This window comes from Thunnus maccoyii, chromosome 1, assembly GCF_910596095.1.
Source record: "Thunnus maccoyii chromosome 1, fThuMac1.1, whole genome shotgun sequence".
Taxonomy (NCBI): domain Eukaryota; kingdom Metazoa; phylum Chordata; class Actinopteri; order Scombriformes; family Scombridae; genus Thunnus; species Thunnus maccoyii.
This window is the reverse complement of record NC_056533.1, coordinates 12,479,097-12,501,021: the sequence shown is the minus strand read 5'-3', so window position 1 is coordinate 12,501,021 and position 21,925 is coordinate 12,479,097. Positions and strand designations below refer to the sequence as shown.

General features: G+C 42.1%; 1 protein-coding gene and 1 long non-coding RNA gene across 23 annotated transcripts in view; one reads left to right on the top strand and one right to left on the bottom strand.

The window, feature by feature from the left end:
- LOC121889746 overlaps nt 1-8,949 on the bottom strand; it is a 122,677-nt gene extending 113,728 nt beyond the window's left edge. Inside the window, exon 1 of the long non-coding RNA XR_006093614.1 lies at nt 8,879-8,949. This is a non-coding gene — a long non-coding RNA (uncharacterized LOC121889746). The remainder of the gene's footprint in view (nt 1-8,878) is intronic.
- celf6 (CUGBP Elav-like family member 6) overlaps nt 1-21,184 on the top strand; it is a 136,308-nt gene extending 115,124 nt beyond the window's left edge. For 3 of the 22 annotated variants that reach the window (XM_042401202.1, XM_042401054.1, XM_042400544.1), the window contains exons 6-13: nt 8,904-9,047; nt 10,007-10,151; nt 11,446-11,595; nt 12,400-12,462; nt 12,945-12,947; nt 13,043-13,123; nt 15,778-15,861; nt 20,868-21,184. In XM_042401202.1, coding sequence (XP_042257136.1) covers nt 8,904-9,047; nt 10,007-10,151; nt 11,446-11,595; nt 12,400-12,462; nt 12,945-12,947; nt 13,043-13,123; nt 15,778-15,861; nt 20,868-20,995 — 798 coding nt within the window. In that variant the 3' untranslated portion in view covers nt 20,996-21,184. Of the gene's footprint in view, nt 1-8,903; nt 9,048-10,003; nt 10,152-11,445; nt 11,596-12,399; nt 12,463-12,944; nt 12,948-13,042; nt 13,160-15,777; nt 15,922-20,867 lie in introns of all 22 variants that reach the window. The other 19 variants (XM_042401132.1, XM_042400969.1, XM_042400463.1 and 16 more) reach the window with 10 other exon arrangements.
- Nucleotides 21,185-21,925: the final 741 nt, after the last annotated feature.

The window sequence follows — 21,925 nt, the reverse complement described above, 5'->3', positions numbered from 1 at the left end:
CTTGAATGGCCACAAAGGTTGTTTAAAATGGGAAAGAATTTTTTTCTTTGTTGAAATACATACATACATCTGTCATTACTTTCTTGTTCTTTCACTACAGCATTTTTAATAATCTCATTGCAAAGCAAAACCAATTTACCACTCAGTGCTATAGTGTTGGGACATGGTTAGGAGCAGGTTTGGGTATCAGAAATAAATAAAATGACTATCAAAAAAAAGATTATTATCAAAGATAATTATTAATGATTAACAATTAATAAAAAATATTAATAAGAATGAATAATAACGGGGCACCACTCTGGGGTCAGGGACCGATAACTAAACAGTGGATCTGATCTCAAGAAGGGGTGTTCACTTAAAAAAGTCAATATCTGAGCATTCATAACATTCATAAGGTGAACACTGAAGGTTTGAATCCGAGTGCCGACTCTTGCAACCAGCCTTTACCACAATATGTAAACAAACAATACCAAATCAACTTCTCTTTAAGGTATAACAGAGTTAATAACGTTAGCAATCAATTAACAATCAATAGCACTTCAGTCAATACACATCTATCATCCAACTACAAACTATGAAACACATTGCATATGGCACATGTAGATGTGTGTGTATGTGTGTATGCGCGCGCACGTGTGTGTGTGTGTGTGTGTAAGAGAGGAAGAGGAGGAGCAAGACGGCAGACATGACCCATCTGGAGGAATATCACACAAGAGTTCTGGTCAGAGGAGGTGACTGCGAGATTTGAACAGAGACAATGAGTAATGGCGTCTGTCGGCTTAACACGTGTCCCTGACAATAAGATAGCTTGGGGACAGAGCTAAGCTCTGCTACTCAAATGTGTGTGTGAGTGTGTGTAGGAGCATGTATGTGCATGGTTAGTTGGAGGTGAAAGCACCAAAAGCATGAAAAGATCCTAGCAGTTGTGGGTAGATACAGTAATTGCTTTTATCACTCAGAGACGTGTAAACGGACAGTGATCCGTCAGCCGTGGTCGCTGACCTTTTAACAGATAAAACACAATTTACTGGCTTCACACATTGTGACAAACTAACACAAAGCAGCCCAACAAAGTTGGACAAAACATAAATCAGCTTAGAGTGATAAACACAGCCAAAACAAGCAGCAAACAATAATATTTCTACAGTATTCTCAGCAGCAGTAACCAGATTCACGGTCTGTTAACTTTGCAACAACAGCAATAGTGTTTAAAATAATACATACTTTAGTAATCTATCTCTGCCCGGACTTAAGCCTCTTAAGGACGCAGGTAAAGTGTGTTTCAGTCGGTCTTTCGGGTCTGGCTTGGTTCCTTGGGGCTCAGATGCTGGCGAGGCCGTCGCTTCACTCTGTCGGCGGGTTTTACAGCAGCTGATCCTCGGCAGAGTTGCCAAAGAAATAGCAGAGTTGACTCAGTTGAAGAAAAGTGGGGTTATCCTTGTTTTTCTCTTCTGAAGAAAAGGGTGAGAGCACTGGTTTGCACAGCAGTCTTCTTCTCTGGATCCAGTAACATGCTCAGTTGAACACAGAGAAATTCCCTACTCATCCAGCGAGGTGGAGATTGTGCGGCCTTGTTAGAGTTAACGTACGTACAGGGGTTACTTCCTCGTAGCTGTGGAAACAGATGGAAGCGCGGTTTTGAGAGCGTTTCAGGTGTTTATATACTTGGTGACGTCATGGCTGGGGAACGGAAATTCATGTGGGTTACGGTGGGTCTCGTCCAACGGGGGCCGAGAGTTTGACTCACACCTGGGTGTTAGTTGAGCATAACATGGTGGGAAATGATGTCCGTTTTGGACTCCTTTTGTTTGACTTGGTGCCGTTTCTTTGTTATCAGGCTTTAGTCAGGCTTTGTGACTGCGTGCAGGCCCGCCTTTGTCTCGTACACAATGTATGAGGCCCAACAACAGATTCCAATCTTCAAAATTCCATAAATAATCAAATCAATTTGTTAGCAGCAGTAGTTATCAGTAAACCCCAGCATATTCTTGTATAACAAGTCTCTTGGTATACCTCCACCCCTTTAACTGAGCATAAACACAGTAAATTACTGTGGATTTCACATCCATTTTTAGGTAATGGTGAGTTGGTCCAGTTTAATATACAGTTGTTATGAGATGTATGAACTAGTATTAGTTGGTGTCGATTTGTTTACTTGAAGAAGCATCCCCCTGCTAGTATACTGGATTGTGGAGTACTGCACAGCTGGACACACACATGAGCACACACTCTTTCTGGCAGACATTTGCACCTTCACACACTTCACTGATGTTCCGCAATAAATATTTACGGACACTTCCTGGCAGTCAGATAGTGGCCAGGAAGCCAGATGTAATTTACACATCTTTTTGATGCCGCCTCATTTTGCATTACATTGAAGTAGTGAGGGAGGGAAATAAGTGGTAGAGCTGGTTTAACTTTGTGTGCAGTTGTTGTGCTCAGCAGAGACCAAACTTTTTGGCATGTAAACCGCAAGGTTCAAAATTTAATAAGCAGTGGGCCACGAGTCAAAGGATAATCATGTTGCACACTGATCATGCACAATTATGACAGGCCTCTTACAGAAATTCGATTATAATCAAGATATTTACCTTATGCTCAAAATATCTTGTTAACTCAATCAATAAAATATGTTTACATTCAGAAGATTTACATAATTGGACTCCCCTACGGCTGTTTTTGCTTTGTTGTAGAAATCAAAACTTGGCTCATAGGGACTACTTTTGCATATGTTGTGCATGTTTGTTTTGCTGTAGCCCAGGCACAGCTGCATTAGGTTGAGCCATTGTGCCACCTGAGGTCCGCTGCAGATAAACTGTCCAAGGCAACATATGGAGCCCCAAACAAACCTGGGGCGGATCAAGAGCCATCCAAAAGTTCATTAATAATCTATATTATCAATATCTCTCTCCCTCTATCCCTGCACCTGTTATCCTCCTCTCCCCAAATCCAACTTCCTCTCAGATTAATAGGCAAGGTGGCCATTAGTACCCAACTAAGTCTTTGGTACCGATGGGGGATGCAGTTAATTTGGATAATATCACTGCCACATGTCATCAACAACAGACTAACAGGAGGTAGGATTCAGAGAGTGGGCTGCTCTGCTCACTGCCTGCTGCCAGCTGTGTGAGGTCTGGATGAACCTTGAACAAAGAGTTGTCTCTCACTCCCCCTCTGTCTCTCTCTCCCTCTTAATGTTCTCTCTACAGCATCTGTGTTACCTGGCACACACATGCATGCCATAAATAATACCTGCACCAAAATACGCTGGCCCAAAATGAAAGGCTTTAATGAAGCTTAAGGGCAGGAGATGCCACGGAAGGGCATGCGCTGATAGATCGGGTCATAGCTTTAATTGATGTTTATTGCTGATTGCAGGTGCTTCCAAAATTAACTTAAAAGGTGATTGGGCACAGAACAGGAACTCTCACTGGTTCAGCTGTTGAATTACAGTAAGGCTGCAGAGGCACAGGTGGCAAAACTTCAAATGGCAGAGCCGGGGGCAGGCAGACAGCACCCAGCAAATTGCAGCCATTGTCATGTTCGGTGTCACAGCGTGGCTGACAGGGCCTGTGGAGCTCACCGGTGTTGGCAGCAACAAAAGCGTGCATGTGTGTGATACTATAGTTCTGGATTAATGAGAGATAAGACGAAGCCAGAGAGCATTGTCATCGTAACACAGTTCATCAAACGCTACATGAAACTATTATAGGCTCTCGGCAGGCTTGTAGCTGACATACAAACAGGGGTTTTGTTTTTTGTGCTCCTCACATATCGTATATTGTAGTGTAAACTGTTATTTACAGACAAAATTTAGTATACACACCAAGTGAAATACTGTTATGAATGACAGTATTCTTCCTCTGTGTCTTTTGGCTTGATGCAGTGTGCTAGGCAGCTGCAGCAGTATGTGGCGGACAGCAAGGCCAGACCAAGACAGCATCATGCACTGCTAATGAGAGACAGTCTTCCCATGAGGCTAGCAGTGATGTAGCAAGGTTCAGAGAGTTGAATACAAGGCCCACAGGGGGTTGATCCAATTACCAAACAAACTTGTTATGGTGTATTCAATTAATTTCTTACAAATTCGCGATTAACACTTTAAGAGTCTAGAAGTCTGTAAAAAGCTGAGATAAATTTGGAAGTTTCATTTGTCATTCAAAAGTAGCTCCTACAGTCTGTTGAATGGGAGAGATAGAAGGCTCTTGGCACATTAGTTGGTGATCATTAGTATGCTTTTCAGAATGACAATTTTTCCTACAATGAGTATGTTGTTATAGTGCTGTAAGCCTCTGTGGAGGATAGAAGATGAGTGTCTGTTTACCTGTTGGTACACACTTAACGCCAGTGTCTTTGTATCACAGTAACGCAGAGATAAAAGCATAATGCCATTCCACTGGTGTAGTTGAGTTCTAATCCCTCAATTACCATTGTGTATTTTTCCATCTACACATTTTGTGGCCAATACAAAATCCAATATGGGAGATTTTCACAAGTCAAGTGTGTTGTTCAAGAAATTAGATTAGTTTTTGAACCTGTGACAAATTCCTTAGTTGTACCTGTCAAAAGTGAAGGCTCCCTGTTGGCCCTTATCAAATTTAGTGAATTCATTTTCTCTCCAGGTATAGGAGTCATGCTGGTGGAGGTTATTATTCTGTTTGTTTGTCAGCTTGTGATTTTCTGCTACCGGTGAGGAGTGACTGCTTTGCATCCAGAGCCTGTTGTCTGCTGCCACCTGTTCCTTCATTACCTGGACCCATATTACTCTTTCTTTATGTGGATAGAAACTCTTGATCCATGAGGGGGAAATCTGCTTTTTCTGATTAGGCCTTGGATATAGTCAGAATACACCCACTTGAGACGTGAGGGCATGAAATTCTCATGTTTTAAAGGGTGAGGATAATAAAAAATTAAAAATAAATGAATAAAATTACATATATATATATATATATATATATATATATATATATATATTATTTTGGAGGGGATATTTAGGCTATGAAAGTCAGAATTGCTAGGCTCTTACATGAGTGGCAGTGCTGACAACACCTACAGAGGCTGCCAAGACTGTTCAGTGTAGACACTGCAGACTGGGTCTCTTCCCGTGCTGTCGTCTACAGCAGAGCACTCTGCTGTGAGAAGCTAGACCAGGCCAGACTCGCCTCATCTTGAGTCACGGTACAGTGAGTACAGGCAGCCTCAGGCTTTCACAGCCCTGATGCTCACAATACATTCTTCGTGAGGTATTAAATTAATATAAGAATACAAAGATACCCAAAGCAGAAAATGAATGTGATCTAAATGCCAGGCCCCTGTGCTGTGGGAAGGCTTGAGTAACAACGCTGGAGGAAGATGTTTGCTCAGTGCCAGCCTCATTAAATCCAGCAGTCCAGTCCTTTCAACTGGCCCATCAAGTTGAGAAAGAACTGAAAAAGGTCAGGAGGTGGGATGAAATGAAATTAGAACGGGAAAAACTGTGCTGTTAACGCTGCCACGTTGGGGTATTGATTTAACTAATTGAAATGGCATCGAGGGAGAGACACCAGATGGGTCTCCTCTGGCCTGAGGTGGGGTGCTGGCTGGCTCTGATAGGATCCCATCTGAGACGCACTGTCCCTGGGGTCCATGCTGATGCCTCCCTTCATTCCCCAGCCTCTTTCTCACAGTTATCTACAGCCAACACATTCTCTTGGTTCTGGTGATAGAATGTTTATGAAACACTTTTCGCATGGGTAAGTTGAATAGCTTCTGAACCTCTGAACAAGAACTTGTTAATTTTTTTGCATTTAGCACATGCATATTTGTCTTTTTTTACACAGCAAATGATAGATTTAGATAGAACAAAAGTCAGCAGCTGAGGGAGGAATAAAGCTTAAGAAAATGGTGACAGAGATTAGAGTAATGTAGAAATACAAAAAGAAAGTTTTGGCAGGATAAACATATGAACAACTATTATGTAAGGTTTGTTGCAGCAGCCGTGACTAACCAAACCACAAAACATGAGACCACCCTGGCAAAGTGCCGTCTCAATGGCACTATCGCTTAGCTGTTCCTGTTTAAAATTTCATGAAGCGCTTACAAAATTAGGACACACTTTTTGTATGAGTTACTATGAAATAGCATGAAGTACAGCTGCACTACAATAAGGCGGAGACTGTATTTGTTCAGTGGCTGAATACACACTGTGCAGTTGCAATATTCAGCTTCACTGGGAAAACATTTGTTGGTTTCAATGATCTTCTGATAGCTCTGTTTTAGTAATGTGCCTCCTGTAAGTAGCACTCAAGCTTAAACTTGGACCTGGAGAGCAGCTTGGACTACTTTTCTCAAATGGAATTTCTTATATACAGTCATAGACATACACTCATACACAAGAAACAGTTGTATGTTGCAACACTGTCACTGGTCAGCCTCATATTTCCCTGACACTGTGTCCCCCTGCAGTTCCCTCATATTTTTGATTTCTACTCCCAAAAAAAATATGGAAATCTAAATCAAAGCCTGAATTTGTAGTGACCCTGTCAGGATGAGACATTTTGTGAAAGATGAATACAAGTTGTGATTATGGAGTTCTTTTCTCCCTGTGTCTTTGCTTTTATGATCTTACTAATCATATCCTGACTGCCCCCTGGCTGCCTGTGTCCTTCTGTCCTGGTGGTGCTCTGTGCTCTTTCCCAGCATGCACTGCCTGTAATTAAATAGGAGCCTGGTCCTCTTGACAGTGTCTGTGGCTGCTTTCTCTGCCTGGCAGCCTCCTCATCCTCTCTCTCTCTCTCTCTCTCTCTCCCTCTCTCTCTCTCTCTGTCTCTCACTCACACACAGACACTCCCTCCCTCTCTCCTTGCTTGGATGTCACATGAGGAACTGACTCTGGTCTCTGTCTCTCAAATGATTTAATTGGATGCAAACTCAGGAGCACAGACATCAATACGGAACTATATCTGCCATAAGGCAGAGCCATTAGTCAATACTTCGCCCTCCACACGCCGAAGGCTTTTGTCAGACCTAATTACCCAGTACTGTATTCAGTGGAGCTTCACCAGTGGGGGACTGGGACTCCTGTGGGATCTGGTTAGGATCACAGTTCATTCCTAGTATATACAGTGGAGTTGGAAAGTTCACAAAAGCAAATATCACTCACTATTCTCTTCCATTTAATGCCGACATCTAAATGACTGCAGTCATGAGAGGTGCATATTCAGCTCTACTGTCTTCCTTGGTTTAGAGATATTATGTCTTGGAGGCTCGAGCAATGTGTGCGTCGGACATCAGATGACATGAAATTAATAACATGCTCTCTGCTCCTTTCTCCTTTGTGGTGATGTAGAGAACCCACACTTGTGTTTTTAATAAAAGGACAATGATGCACTGATAGAGATCAGCTCTACATCTTTTCATTATGTAGCCAACATTTTGTTACAGGTCATTCCCCCGGGGCACCACACAAACACACACACACACACACACACACAGTGGGAAAGCGCACAATAAAAGATGCAAATGTAATGCATGCATGCATCCAGCAACCTTGTTTCTAAATGGCCTGTATTTAGGTTACAGTCAGATTGATAGTGTCCAATATGATATCTGCACACCTCCACTTAAAGCATCACATACTAAGTACAGCAATAGACTAGTCAGGTAATGTAACAATGTCAGTCAGTGACATTAGTAATGGTGATATTTTCTCACTTTCTCTGACTAGTGAATCTTGCCCCAAGCTTAGGAAATTCATATGAGCTCCCATAGTTATAGAATATATGTGTTCTTGTTGTATTTTTTCAGTTTTTTTCATGTGAATTACTATTTATTCAGTCTGAGGATGTTGACAGTTTTGGCTAACAAACACCAGCTCATTAGCTGGTTGGCCAGCTAAACTGGCAGGTACGAAACACTATTGAACGTAACCATGGTAGTTGCAAAAGTTAGTGTTACAACTTTGTTGAAACTTTGACAGCCCAAAATACATTTTCCTTTTATTGTATTTAGATTTATGTTTATTTGCTTTTTAATAGGGCTGTAGTCAACCAAAGAAAATCTTGGTCGTACATAATGGTCGTAACGGGACAGAGTGCACAGTAAACTCGGCAGCCACACATTTCTCTGTTCTGTATTTCTCTGTTTTGTGTCCTCAAGTTATGCTAACCCATTGTTGCTAACTTTGGAGCTAACCCCCTTTACTTTTCCAGCATTTGAGGAAACAACAGACGTGACTTTTTAGCATTTATTAACTGACTGTACTGTACTGACAACTTACTACTAACCTTTTCCTCTGCTCCACTCGCACCCATCGTCACTTCTCTGCCCCTCGCTCTTTCCCCCTCGCTACGCAAACGGGGCCACGCGACCAATAGTTTCCCAGGCAACGACAGAGGTTGACTCACATACCAGAACAACGCTGCACAGAGACTCCCAAACGCTATCGATTTCATAATATTTTTTTTTGGCGTGGCGGGGGTTCTCGTTGTGTCATTATGGAGAAACGTTCAGTAAGTTCAGTGAACGTTGAGTACAGTTAGACCCAGCAGTCTCCATTAGGTTGGGCGAGTTCAAAGTTGTGAAAACACAACAGGGGTGTTTTGAATACACCCCCGTTTTTACAGGTAATTTGTTAGTCTGTCCCTCCCGCCGCAGGAAATAATGGATTACTCCTGGAAAGCTATTGATGTAGCACTTTTCTCCTTATGAAAATAACACAGAGATTATTCGACCAATGAGAATTTAGTCGGACGAGAGCATATCGACCAACTAATCGACCAGTCGATCAGCAGACTACAGCCCTACTTTTTGATTCAATTTTAAAAATGGAAATGGAAACATGGACCTATCTACAAACTAAGTATATATACTATATGGAAGTTAAGTAACATACACTAACCTTGTACATGTATGTGTCCCTCCAGGGCGCCTCGTCCAGCCTGGTAGTCAAATTTGCGGACACTGATAAAGAGAGGACCCTGCGCAGGATGCATCAGATGGCGGGGCAGCTCGGCATCTTCAGTCCCATGACCATCCAATTTGGGGCCTATGGCGCCTACTCTCATGCTGTAAGTCTCAGCCCGGCGGGGGAGGAGACGGTGAGCTTTAAAAAAGAAAACAAAAAACTGTTGTGATTTGCGGTTTGAATTCACTATGTTCCCCACTAGGCATGTGACACCCCTGAACAACTTCTTAAGTGATTCACTGTATTAAATGGATGTTGGGGTTTACATTTACACATAGGCCGTACAGAAAATGCTACACTGCTTTTGATATTGTGTCTTTTTACCCCTTCATTTGTCTAGGGAAGGTGCTTATCATGTATGCCTGGCACTACACTGTTTTACTTTCATACAGCTGTAAGCATTCACTTCACATTCACTTATCATCCCCACATTTCCTGACTTAGTCTGTGAATTTAAACTGCCAACCCGAGCCTCGCTCTTTAACATTTCATCTACTTACACATATTCCTTTACACTCAAACAGAGGTGCACGTCATTACCAAGAACCCACACCCGCTCACCCGTTCACCCCCTACCCCTTTCCCTGCCAGCCCACCCCACCCCCATTTCATATTCACACATGAAAGTCACAGCCTGAGTTAGGAGTCTGTGAGATTTTGCACTCACACAGTAGCTAACAACTCACCCTGACAGAATCGCCCACTCACACACAATCTCTCTACTAACTCTGCCACCGTGGCACCCTTTCTCTCTATACATATACAGTCCATATAGATTTATGCATAATCTCCAGCATGCTAAACTCATCTCACCACACAGTCTTTATCTTGTTGCAGTATAATGAGCACAAGGCCAGAGCAGTGTTACAGTAGCTGAGAAGCAACGCTGCAGGGCAACACAGACACTCTGTTCAAGAACAAGGCATGGGCCAAGCAAACAGAGATGTGAGAGTAAACATGCTCTGGTCCTGCGGCTATTTCACCCTCCTTTCCTTTTCTGTCCTTGCCTCCATCCCTCCCGCCATTCGCCTCTCTCCCCACTGCTCTTTAATCCTACAGCAGATGATGCAACAGCAAGCAGCCCTGATGGCAGCAACACAAGGGTCCTACCTGAACCCCATGGCAGCCATCGCTGCCGCGCAAATGCAGCAAATGGCAGCTTTCAATGTCAACGGCCTGGTGGCTACTCCCATGACACCATCCTCAGGTATACACTAATAGGCACAAACACGCATGCACTAACTGGCGCGGGTGCAGGAGGCGAGGCACGTGCAAACACACACACACACACATGCAGGACTTCTCTCTCCATTTCTCACTGCTGCCCTGGAACATTTTCATCATTAGCAAGAATTATAGAAGCAGTAATAATATATTCATTCAAGGCCTTTCTGCTTTTGCCCTTGTTACATTTTTTAAGGTGTAGGCTCCATTTTCTGGGCCGAAGCAGACATTGCCAGTGTTGAATTAAAGGAAGCAAAGCCTTGTGAGTGAGGCGTGATGTGAGATGTACAGCATTACTTGACACTCATTGGCAGCCACATTATAGTCTCTCTCTCCTCCTCTCTCTCACTCTCTCTTTCTCTGTCAGTCGCTCTCTCCCTCTGTGTCTCTGTGACAGTGTGTGTTTTCTGGGAACAGAGCCAATCTGATGACTTTGGATGCAGAGTCCTTGGCTTATACAATATAAGAGCAAAGATTTGTGTGAGATAATCCCGGACCTCAGTCTGAACTATCTTTTTGGCCCTTGTCATGAGGAGCTTTGATGGCTCGAGACTAAGTAGGCAGGCCGCCTGAAGGCAGGGTCATTGCAAATGTATTAAATAAAGTGGCTTGACGCTGCACCTGGCATTTGTAATCCACAAGGCCTACATATACTAGGTAATGCCTATCAAACATAATCCTACATGACTTAAATGCCCTTCACCTGGATTAGTAAAATAATAAAAATCCATCAGCACAAAGGGCACTGACAAGGTGACAGAGTTGGAATATCACCCCATGGAGGAAGGGCTGCTGTTAGAATAAGGGACGCGGGCCTCATACATTATGGCACATTTTGTTGCGAGTCAGTACCTTCAAAAGCGCAGTTACTGTATGTAGCCCAAGTGACAAAAATGTGCGCTTAAACAAGGCATAATAATGAGGAAATATTCAGAAAATCAGAGTGCTGCCATTATTATTTTGCAATGCAGTGGCGGATGAGTGCTTCTTCCCTTCTTCCACCCACACACCACAATCAGTGTGCTACTTTGACTGATTTTTTGTAACTGTACCTTTTGTTCAGGCTGAATTGGTATAAAATTTATACCCTAACTACATTGTACATTCATAGCGGGTCAAAAGGTAGGCATTTGTGCTCACAAGGGTCCATTATGTTCCTGTTATAGGACATCTGTGAGAGTGGGTAGTTTCACTACAAAAATATACTTCTCTATTTTTGAGTATGTAGCGTGTGAAGCATGCACCCTGCAGTTCATGTAATGACTGTACCTTTGCAGGCACCAGCACGCCCCCGGGCATCTCTGCAACAGCCGTGCCCAGCATAGCCACCCCAATCGGGGTCAACGGATTCAGTGCCCTCCCACCTCAAAGCAACGGGCAGCCCACCTCTGAGCCCATCTACACCAATGGTATTCACCCCTACCCAGGTGAGCCAATCAAGATTTGCATAAAAGAAACATGAAATATACCACTGTCACAAGACTGTTGCTTTGACCCTGACACTCCTTGCTATTGGTTGCTACCACTTGCTATTACTTGTACTGACCGGATCTATGAATGTTGGATCATTCTAGTGATTGTACTTGCGCTGAATAAGAACATCACCTAACTGCCATAATGCAAGTTCAACATGTCAGTAGTGACAAATTGAATTAGAAGAGACCTTTTTACTTTACACTCTCATGATGTCTATTTCTGATTTGAACTGAAGCGTTTTAAGCTTGAGGGTCAATCAGCAGTGTCTTTGGCAGATTTCTGAGCAGCCAGCCCCCGTATCATGATGAATCCATCATTTCATCCATCAGTCCATTCTGGCTAATTTGATGTGTCTCAGCCTGTCTTTAGCTTCTTAATGTTGTCTGGGACTGACTCCTGACGAACTGACAGACACACACTCCCCGCTTCTGCATTATGCAAAGACAGCTGCAATTGTAATGAACTACAAAGTGGTTTGTTTGGCATGTTGTTAATATTTGATGCAAGCATCTGGGGCGAACAGGCATTTTGAAGAACTGAGAGATATGACAACCCAAATTTTCTCCCACTCCCTGTGTGATCTTACCCCCTGATGGCGCTCTACAGCTTAGCCAATTTCTGTCTTGCTCTTTTACATTCTCTCTATATTTTTCTTTGTGTCTGCGCTGACCACTCTGCGTCCTCTTTGTCTCTCTTGTTTTCATTTTCCACTTAGTCACCTCCCCTTCTCTGTCTCTCTTTTCGTCTCTCTGCAGCACAGAGTCCAACGGTGACCGACCCTCTCCAACAGGCTTATGCTGGCGTCCAACACTACGCAGGTGATCCGTCTCCCCTGTATCCTCTACTCTCTCACTTCCTCCATCTGTCCCTATCCCCTCTCCCCTCTCCCTCTCTGTTTGTCACATCAGTAGACACTATGACAGGTAGAGATAGCTGGACGACCAGCCAATTTCCTCCCGGATTAGGCTACTTTACATTAGGATTGCAAAAGGATTTTCAGTTGACTTGATTATACACCCACACAAAAAAAATCTTAATTCCAAAAGTACACCGAGAGCTGAGGATCTGAACCTGCCATAGCCTCCTACATAAGAGATGACATAGACTTCTCATAACCGCTGCTCTCTGCCTGACATCAACTCTCATTAACATGGTGTAAGTCTCTCTCTCTTTCTTTATGTGTCTGCTTAGTTGAACCGTACTCCGCTCCCCTTTTGCCATGCTCTTTGTGTAGTGATCCAGCAGCCAAATGAGCCCAGGCTCCCAGTCATAATGCAATTTATTTATGCAATGTCTAGAGGACGCAAATGAACAATGGAATAATGATTTGAGTTTTGTTGTGTCAAATATGAAAATGGAGATGTGAAAAATTCCACTCTGGTTCTCCCTTTGCAACAGCAGCCTACCCTGCCGCCTATGCGCCAATCAGCCAAGCGTTCCCCCAGCAACCAACCATCATTCCCCAGCAACAGAGGGAAGGTAAGAGCGAGCAAGCGCGCCCACCCAAGATAAAAGGTGATAATTGCCATGTTCCATTCTAATGTAGCTGCGCTGCTTTGAATTAGCGAGGGAGGGAAAAAGCTGGCTGGGGAAAATGTGAGAAAAAGGCTCCCCATTTAAAGAGAAGAACATTAGCAGTGAGATGGAAAGTTACTCTGTCATTATTCAAAAACTGCACTAATTCAAACTTGCAGCGTTGGACTGCTTAATCAGTCCATTACAATGTGTTTAAGTGGTTATAAATATTCATCAGATTAATTAGCTGCATGCATAATCATTTATTACCATTCCTAGTGTAGTGTTCGTTCTTATGCCACAGCATCAGATGTAATAAAGCATAGGATATACTGTGATGGTAAATCACTCTTTTTGACATCATTTGTCAGTCTCAATTATTCATCTATATGATTGTATGAGACAGCTTAGAGTGGCATGAATATTCAACATAGGAACTATGAAATTGAGTGTTTCCAACATTGCCTGGAGGAAGAGTTCGTTTATGTTTGCATTTTTTCGTGAGAGTGCATGCCGGGGTCACAGTGTAGAACTGTGTGGATACAGAGTAGAAACACACAAACTTGTCCTTCCATGTCAGCAGCTCATTCACTTTACATGTAGGCATAATTTCACAACGTAGAAAAACAACTACTGTTGAAGATATCCCATTTCTCAATGCTACCTTGGAGAATTTGAATCATTAGTAAGAATTATAGAGGTAACACACACACACACACACACACACACACACATACATAGAGCTATTCTTGGTTGAGCCAGTGGCCTGTCTGAGTTCTGGCCTCCTCTGGGTTTTGGCTGCTCTCCCAGTCTGTCTCAGTCCACTGCCACAGTCTGCAGCCCTGCCATTTAACAAGAAACACCTAAACCTGAATACACAGACACAGTCAAGCCTCAGCTTCAACCTCCCACTGAAAGCAAACAGTTTGAACAATACATTCCATCAGTCTGTGTGTGCCTCTGTGTGCATGTGTATGTCAAAGAAAATCCTTCCAAATCCAAAAAAATATAATTTCAACCAGACAAATCTTAACTGTACACTTTGAAGAGATATGTCCTTTTCACTTCAGCTACGCATCTAAAGCAAATCAATGCGTCAATGATTGCTTGTGGTGATGACGAATGTTGAAAACGGGAAAATAACTGAGATGTCCTGTGAATGTCATACTGATGCTGCTGTTTTTCATTCAAATTTCAAAACCCTTCTGATTCCTGGAGTCTAAATGTTAAGTGAAAACTATCACCAACAATATTAATCACTTAAATTATGTTTTTAAAAAATAAAATAAAATAAAATAAGCATATGCGATTCATACTATACCACTTCTCATCTTATGCTGTGTGTACAACTCAGACAAAAGTCACATGATACTTTTCCTCCACACAGCTAAAGGGGACACACTTGCATACGTGAAAGTGGTCACGCGATCACCAAAAAACAAGGGGTGTTATGTGTCCGGGGAGAAACAATCTATCAACCGTCCTCACACACCAGTTGCAGACATTTCTATCCCCCAAACAAACCACTTCTTTTCAAAGCAAACCTAAACAGACAGAACTGAGATTCAGCCTATAACTACTGGGAAAAAAATAAATAAAAAATCCCCATTCTGTCAACCTGTGTGTGTGTGTGTGTGTGTGTGTGCACATGTGTGTCCTCTATCTCGTCGAGGCATAGCAGCACTACAGCCAGCCACCAGTGCAGCCCTCTTATCAGCCTTCTCACCAGCTCCAGTCTCATCTCGTCATGCTATCACCCTGAGCAATGAGACAGGAGAGAATGCCAGTCAGGCAGCCAGCTGCAAGCATACTGTCCCTGAGTCCATCACATCTCTCTCTCTCTCTCTCTCTCTCTCTGTCCATGGTTTGCTCTCTCTTTCTCTCTCTCTCTCTCTCCAGTTCATTCCTCCCTTTATCCAGATCGGCCCGTACAATATGTGGTGGCTAGGTGGATGAGTGTGGAGGGATGGAGAGAGATTGGAAGACAGTCCTACTGTCACACAGTAATTGGGGCAAAACCTTGGCTTATGTCTTAATGCGTGCTCTGCCTCCTCCTCCTCCTCCTCCTCCTCCTCTCTCTCTATTCCTCTGAGTCTCGGTCTTTCTTAATATAACCGTCTCAATCTTTCTCTTTCAATCAACCTCTCTGTGTCTTTTCTTCCTCTTGTCGTCTCCGTTTTTATCTCTGGCTGTTTTTCTGTTTTACTTCTATCTCTTCTGTTTCTCTGTGGCTGTTTACATGTGCACACAGTTATTGCAAACACACTGAGACAGGGTTTTTTTTTTAGTGGGGATTCAAATGGAAACCACAAAAAAAGCTGACAAAAGGACAAGTGTGACCTAATCACACTTTACAAAATGGGATTAAGGTGTATACAATCCACATATGACACAACAATTAGGTTTAGCACAACTAATATTTGTGCCACAGGTAACGTAATCAGTAGAGTATGGTGTTTACATGGCTCCTGGCTTCCCAAATTATTGTCTTAATTGCATTATAGAGTCATTTTTTTCACCCATTTTTATCTCAGACAGTCTCTCTCTCTCTCTCTCTCTCTGGGCATCTCCTGTTTATGCCCCCATGTAACCTTCCTGTTGTCTTTTCTCATCACCAGGGCCAGAAGGTTGCAACCTGTTTATTTATCACCTGCCCCAGGAGTTCGGAGATGCAGAGCTCATGCAAATGTTCCTGCCTTTTGGCAACGTCATCTCCGCAAAAGTCTTTGTGGACCGAGCGACCAATCAGAGCAAATGTTTTGGTGAGTCAAAAAAACGGCAGTGAAGAGAAAAAGGAAAAAAAATCCATTAGAAATGACAAAGTTCCATGGTGGCTGTGTTTGGAAATCTTATCATGCCTCTTGTTGCTTTCCTGCAATTAGTGTTTGCTTTTGCTTTAATTCCCAGTGTCTATCCTAATCAAGCTGCAATTAACATATTAAAGGTGGCGTTACATGCCACTGAGCAAGGGGACGAGGAGGGAGATAGAGGAGCGATGCACACGTGCTCCCTGGCTTCATCACACAGGCATATCTAACAAGATGGTGGCAATGGAAAGAGGGGAGGGCGGTGCAGGGAGGTGGACGCTCTAATCACCTAAAATCACACAGGCCAAACCCACTGTGAATCTTTTCATCTTGCTACTGACCCAAACATCTTTTCACAATTGCCATTTGCTCCACACATCTCTTCATCACCCTCTTTATGACACCCTTCTTAACACAATCAGTATCCATCTCCTCCTCTCCGCCATTCCCAGCCTCCTTTACCCAAGAGAATAGCATTTTCCCAGACCCCCCAATTGTCCAGCCGGGCAACCCAGCACCATCCCGCCACCCCTCCCCTTCTCTTCTCTCGCCTCCCACACAGCAAACCAGTTCATCAGGGTGGAGGCGGTGCAGGTGGAATCCATGGGCTTAAAGAGATAATAATAGACTGGTGTGGGCCTTGCTGTTGATTCAGTTGGACAGCAGCACCCAAGAGACAGGCAGAGAGAGAGAGAAAGACTCCCAGCATTGGCTTTCTTTCAGTTCCTCTTCAACATGGCATGTCTATGAGGCTTCCTCTTTCTCTCTCTCCCCTCGTCTGTCTCGCTGTCCATCTCAGGACAGTCTCTCTCTCTCTCTATGTGTGTGTGTGTGTGTGCTCTCCTCTAAACATATGCCTCTCGCTATCACTATCCGTCAATCAACAAGGGGCAAGGACAAAGGGGCGGTGACCTCATCAGTCTCACCGGCTTATTTTTCACGGCTAGTAATTAAGATCTTGGCTGAAAAACAGCAATTTAACCCATGATTCTTTTGTGGGTTTTTTTTACTCATTTCTCCCTCCTTTTTATAGCAGAAGCCCCAGGGCTCTTTTGTAAGACATTAACAAATTAGGCAGAAAATGCTGTGCATTAAGGAGGATAAGTTATTAGGCCTTCAAGAACTTGGAACACTTCATCTTAAAAATGTGTGAGTTTAGCCTTGATGATGTGGTTAATGGGCATCATAGACACATGAACATGTGTAGATATACTGTATGAATATGTACTAAAAGTATACAGATGCAGAAAAATAAATAGATGAATTGTTAAAAAAAAAAAAAAGTAGAAATACTGGTGTGAAGAAAATCAGGTTTCCCAATATTTAACAACAGTTAACAGACAGGACAAGACCTTATTTGAATGAAGATGCAGCAGAATATAAGAAATAACTTTCTCCACTATTCTTTGGAAAGTATTTTAATGTATTCTAATTTAGATAATCCACTTTTTTTCCCTTTCTCTTTTTCTAACTAAAATCTCAAAAATATTCATCATCTGAAATACAGCCAACAATATGTAAGAATGTCAGGTTGGAGTCTAAGTCACTTTACCTACTACAGTGTGTTTTTAACAGTATTATGTCATGTATATTTTAGTGTTATTTAGTGATTCAAAATATAATGGCTAGTAGGCTGAGTGTGTTTGAGAGAGACCCATAGATGAGGCAGGAATCTAAGGGTTCAAAAATACAAAGCTCTTTTACTTTATTTTCATTTCTTTGTGGAATTCCTTTTCAACGGGAGCTTAAATCACACATTTAAGCTCTTCAAAGAGAGAACAAAATTATTAACATCAAATTAATTCTCAGTAGAAATTGTGTGCGATAAAGGTGAATCAAATATTTAATGATGAAATTAACTTACAGGACGCACACAACATGGCTGAGGCCAGAAAGAAAGAACAAAGGGAGGAAGGCAGTAAATATCGCCTCTCACTAAGCTGAAGTGATCGCACCTGAGGGGGGGGCGGTTCCTTTCGAGGCAGCGTGCCTCACGTGTGATCATGTGACTCCTGGATGGGGACTTCTTGACATTTAGTTTAAATTTTTTACGTAATATTTTAAATGAGCTGCCTCTGGAAAAATGAGTTTCAACAAAAACATGTATGTGTACATGGCCTGATTTCTCTACTGCACAGGTGAAGTACATTTTTGGGATTTCGAGTAGAGATAATCAGACATCACTCTTTGAGATGGAGTGTTTACAGGGAAGCTTGAAAATTTGAATATGATGAAAAGGTCACTGGAGGAGCACTTAAGCATATTCTTATAAAGGATGAATTTCTGGAGTAGTTTTTGGAGGATACTCTTAAAGGATGCACCCATCACCGTCAATTTAGACAGATGTCTGAATATATTCTTTGCACTGTGATAAAATGGAGATGAATATGTGACATAGTGTGATATTAAACACATGACGAAAAATCCAGTGGATTTATAAAACATTTCACCTCAAAGCAATTTAAAAAAAAAATATGACAAGAAAGCATGAGTGGTGTGAATGTTAATTTAAAACAATGTAGTCTGGGATGCATCTTTGTGTTACATTTCAACATAAAATACATATATTAACATAACCTGTGTTATTAGTTAATAATGCTTCACCGAAATGGATGAGTTGATGAAACATACATAACACTCAAAAGTGATCAAAAGTGTGAAACCCATAGACATTCACTGCTGAGGAGCTATACAGCTGGGTTTAATTTAACCTGGGACTCTATGGATACGACACTCTTAATCCTCTACGTTTAGTAACTCAATATTGACTTTTAAAGTGATCAAAGCTTACATTGTTGAGTGGAATTAGCTGGATTTAGCTAGAAAATGAATTTCAAAAGGTCTTGCAAGAATGGAATGACACACGCTCACACCTAAAATAGAAAGCTCTCTGCTTTTTAGATATGGTGAAAAAATACACACGAGGAGATGCAATTTACCTAAGGGGCTTCTGAAAAGAGGAGACACTTTTCTCTGCTGTTTTTTTTTTTAGTTAAGTTATTTAGCTTTTTTTGTTCTTTCCCACTTTTAAGTCAGGGAAAGTTTTACATTTACTCCACACAGATTCTCAGAGTGTATCTAACACTTTGAAATAGTCTTTGACAAGCACACAACAGCCATATCTGTTCTATAAAAGGACAAGCAAATCTCAGATCAACATGTAAAATAATGATTATAAAAAAATCATAAAAGATAACTAAAATATAATGAAACTGGAAAGTGTGTTAACTTCCGATTACAATTTCTGGTGACTTTGGGCTCATGATCAGTTTTTTGTATCACCGGTAGGTTGACTTACTTTTCTAAAGGGAGTTGAGTGGTCATTATTGCAGAGCAGGGGCTGTTATTTTCCAGCCTAGGAGGGTATTCAAACCAGGACTTCACCTCTAGACTACAGCCATCCCTGCATTTATGCAGAAAATGGTTTTTGTAGTGCCACACAGCATCACCACATCTCTTTTTTAGTCACCTGACTGTGGAAAATGAAATACAAGCTGCAGCATTCTGAGCTTCCCAACCTGGTCCTTGGTTTGTATTTTCCCTATTGTCACCTAATAATTTTGCAACTTTGTGTTTTTATTAAAAATGCATGACATTACAGTGCATACAGACACTCTGGTGATATGGATGGCTGCAGTGAGAGCAATACCTCAAACACTAGTAGTGTTTGGGGTATTGAGTTGCACAGCACCGCACACTCAGTGCTGCATCAAAGATATGAAACATCAGCCAGTTACATTGTCTCTAGAAAACAGCCACAACTGGAAAAATATTCAGATACCTAACTGTTCCAGCCGATTATTTTAATGTGCAGGGATTCAAGTGCTGAGAGTTTGCAGTGCACTCTTTGTCCTCTTCTTCTGTACTTTGACCCCCAACATCCTATCACCTTTTTGGCATGAGGATGTAAATGTGAGGTATGGAGATTCATTAAAGCCAGGGAGTGAGTGTGTTTGTGTGTGTGTGTGTGTGTGTGTGTGTATTTGTGGGATTGGGTTGGGGATCACTGCCAACTGACAGGCCCTTCCCTGCTCAGTTTGTTTAAAGGGTTTGTAAAAGCAGCAGCCTTATCTCCCCCGTACTGACAAAAGCCCGCCCTCTCCCCCCAAATTAAATTGGACCCATAGCGGTGTGATCAAATCAGCTGGCAGGCGGAAAATTCAGGCCGTCAATCACAGAGGTGTCTGATAAGAGCAGGCAAGGAGTCCCGGTGTAGAAAGCTGTGGGCTCATTCCGCCTCGACACCCAGGTGATAACTCAGAGCAGCAGGCACCTCCGTCCTACACACCTTGCTCCTAGCATCTTGTCACGACCCCCATGCCCTTTACTCTTTACTTAGATACATGCTCAGTCACACACATACATGAAAATACACACATACACACACACACATACGCAAATGCAGTCCTGTCGTTCTCATACAGCTCTAACACTCAGGTAACATTTACAGACACCGCTTTGCTGTAAAAATCCACACATGACATGAGACTCCTTTTTCTCTCTAATCTTTGAACACCTTTTCATGTTTTTTTGTTCTCTGCTCAAGTTAGACTCCCGGTTTCTAACAGCTCTTTTTCTTTTGATTTCTAATATCTGTGTTATTAGCCTTTGTGGTATTTTATGTAATCTTTTTAATTCCGAGATTTTCAATTAATCTGCTGAAAGGGAAAAACAAAGACCTATTGTTGTGTCATTGTTGAGAGTTAAAAAGGGTCTTCTTTCTCACTCTCTGTTCTTTCATCTCGCCTCCTCTTGTCTCTTTCCCTCTCACTCTCTCTCGCTCTTCCTGTTTCTCTCTCATCTCTCCTCATTCTTCTCCCTTCCTCTGTTATTCCTTTTCTCCATTTTCCCCATTTCTCTCTGCCTCCACCTCTCTCTCCCGCTCTGTGTTCTTGTCTCAGGCTTTGTGAGTTTTGATAACCCGTCCAGTGCTCAAGCCGCTATCCAGGCCATGAATGGCTTTCAGATAGGCATGAAGAGGCTGAAAGTGCAGCTAAAGCGGCCAAAGGATGCCAACCGACCTTACTGACTCGTCTGCTGTCCATACCCAGGTATAGTAACACTCATGCCACAACACACAGTGCCATACCATGCCTGTTCTCAAACCAAACTGTCCACTTCACAATTTGATAACTACTGGATTTGCACAGTCTTGTTGCTGCAGTAGATGTGAATGTCTGAGAGTTCATTGCCTCAAATCTTAATTTAACCATTATGCAAAAACACATTACTCTTTAAAATTCAAACCAAGGTAAAATTTTTCTCCCCCTAATTTATGTTTATTATAAAATAGTACTGTGTTTGCATTTTAAGAAATATACTCTAACTGTATGAATAAGAGTTGTATTCAACTATTAATAATTGAAAACTTAAAAAAAAATACATGAATTTAAATTCCACAGATATTTTTAAGTATACTTTGCTCTATTAATTTCTGACCACAATTAAAACAAACTGCATTTTTTTTTAGTCGTAGAAGATTCAAGATTTAGTTTATTGTCATTTTCTTGTGTACTTGCATACACACACACAAAAAACCAAAACGAAATACTGTTCTTGCCAGCTCACAGCAGTGCAACAACAACAGAAAGGATAAAGATATATATCTAAAAATTCCTAAAAAATTATAAAAACATATAAATCCTACGAGAAAAAACAATAACGAACAGTTAGCAACACAATGCATTAAAGTGCATTTAGAGAGAAAGCGCATGTTTCAGTTTGATGTTGACAGCTGCTGCAAGTCAACAAGTGACCAAAACTGATGGGGGGGTTATATAATCCATTTGCTGTCCAGAGAACATTAGCCAGCATGATTGTTGAAACTGCTGGTTTGTATGGGTTAGCAGTTAGCGTAGCTTGCACTCCTCCATGCTTGCCCCGCTTCTGTATCCTATTGTATCACTTTCGATGTTTCCTCTCCAGCGCAGCTCCAGGCAAGGCCGTGCTCTCCTTTGGG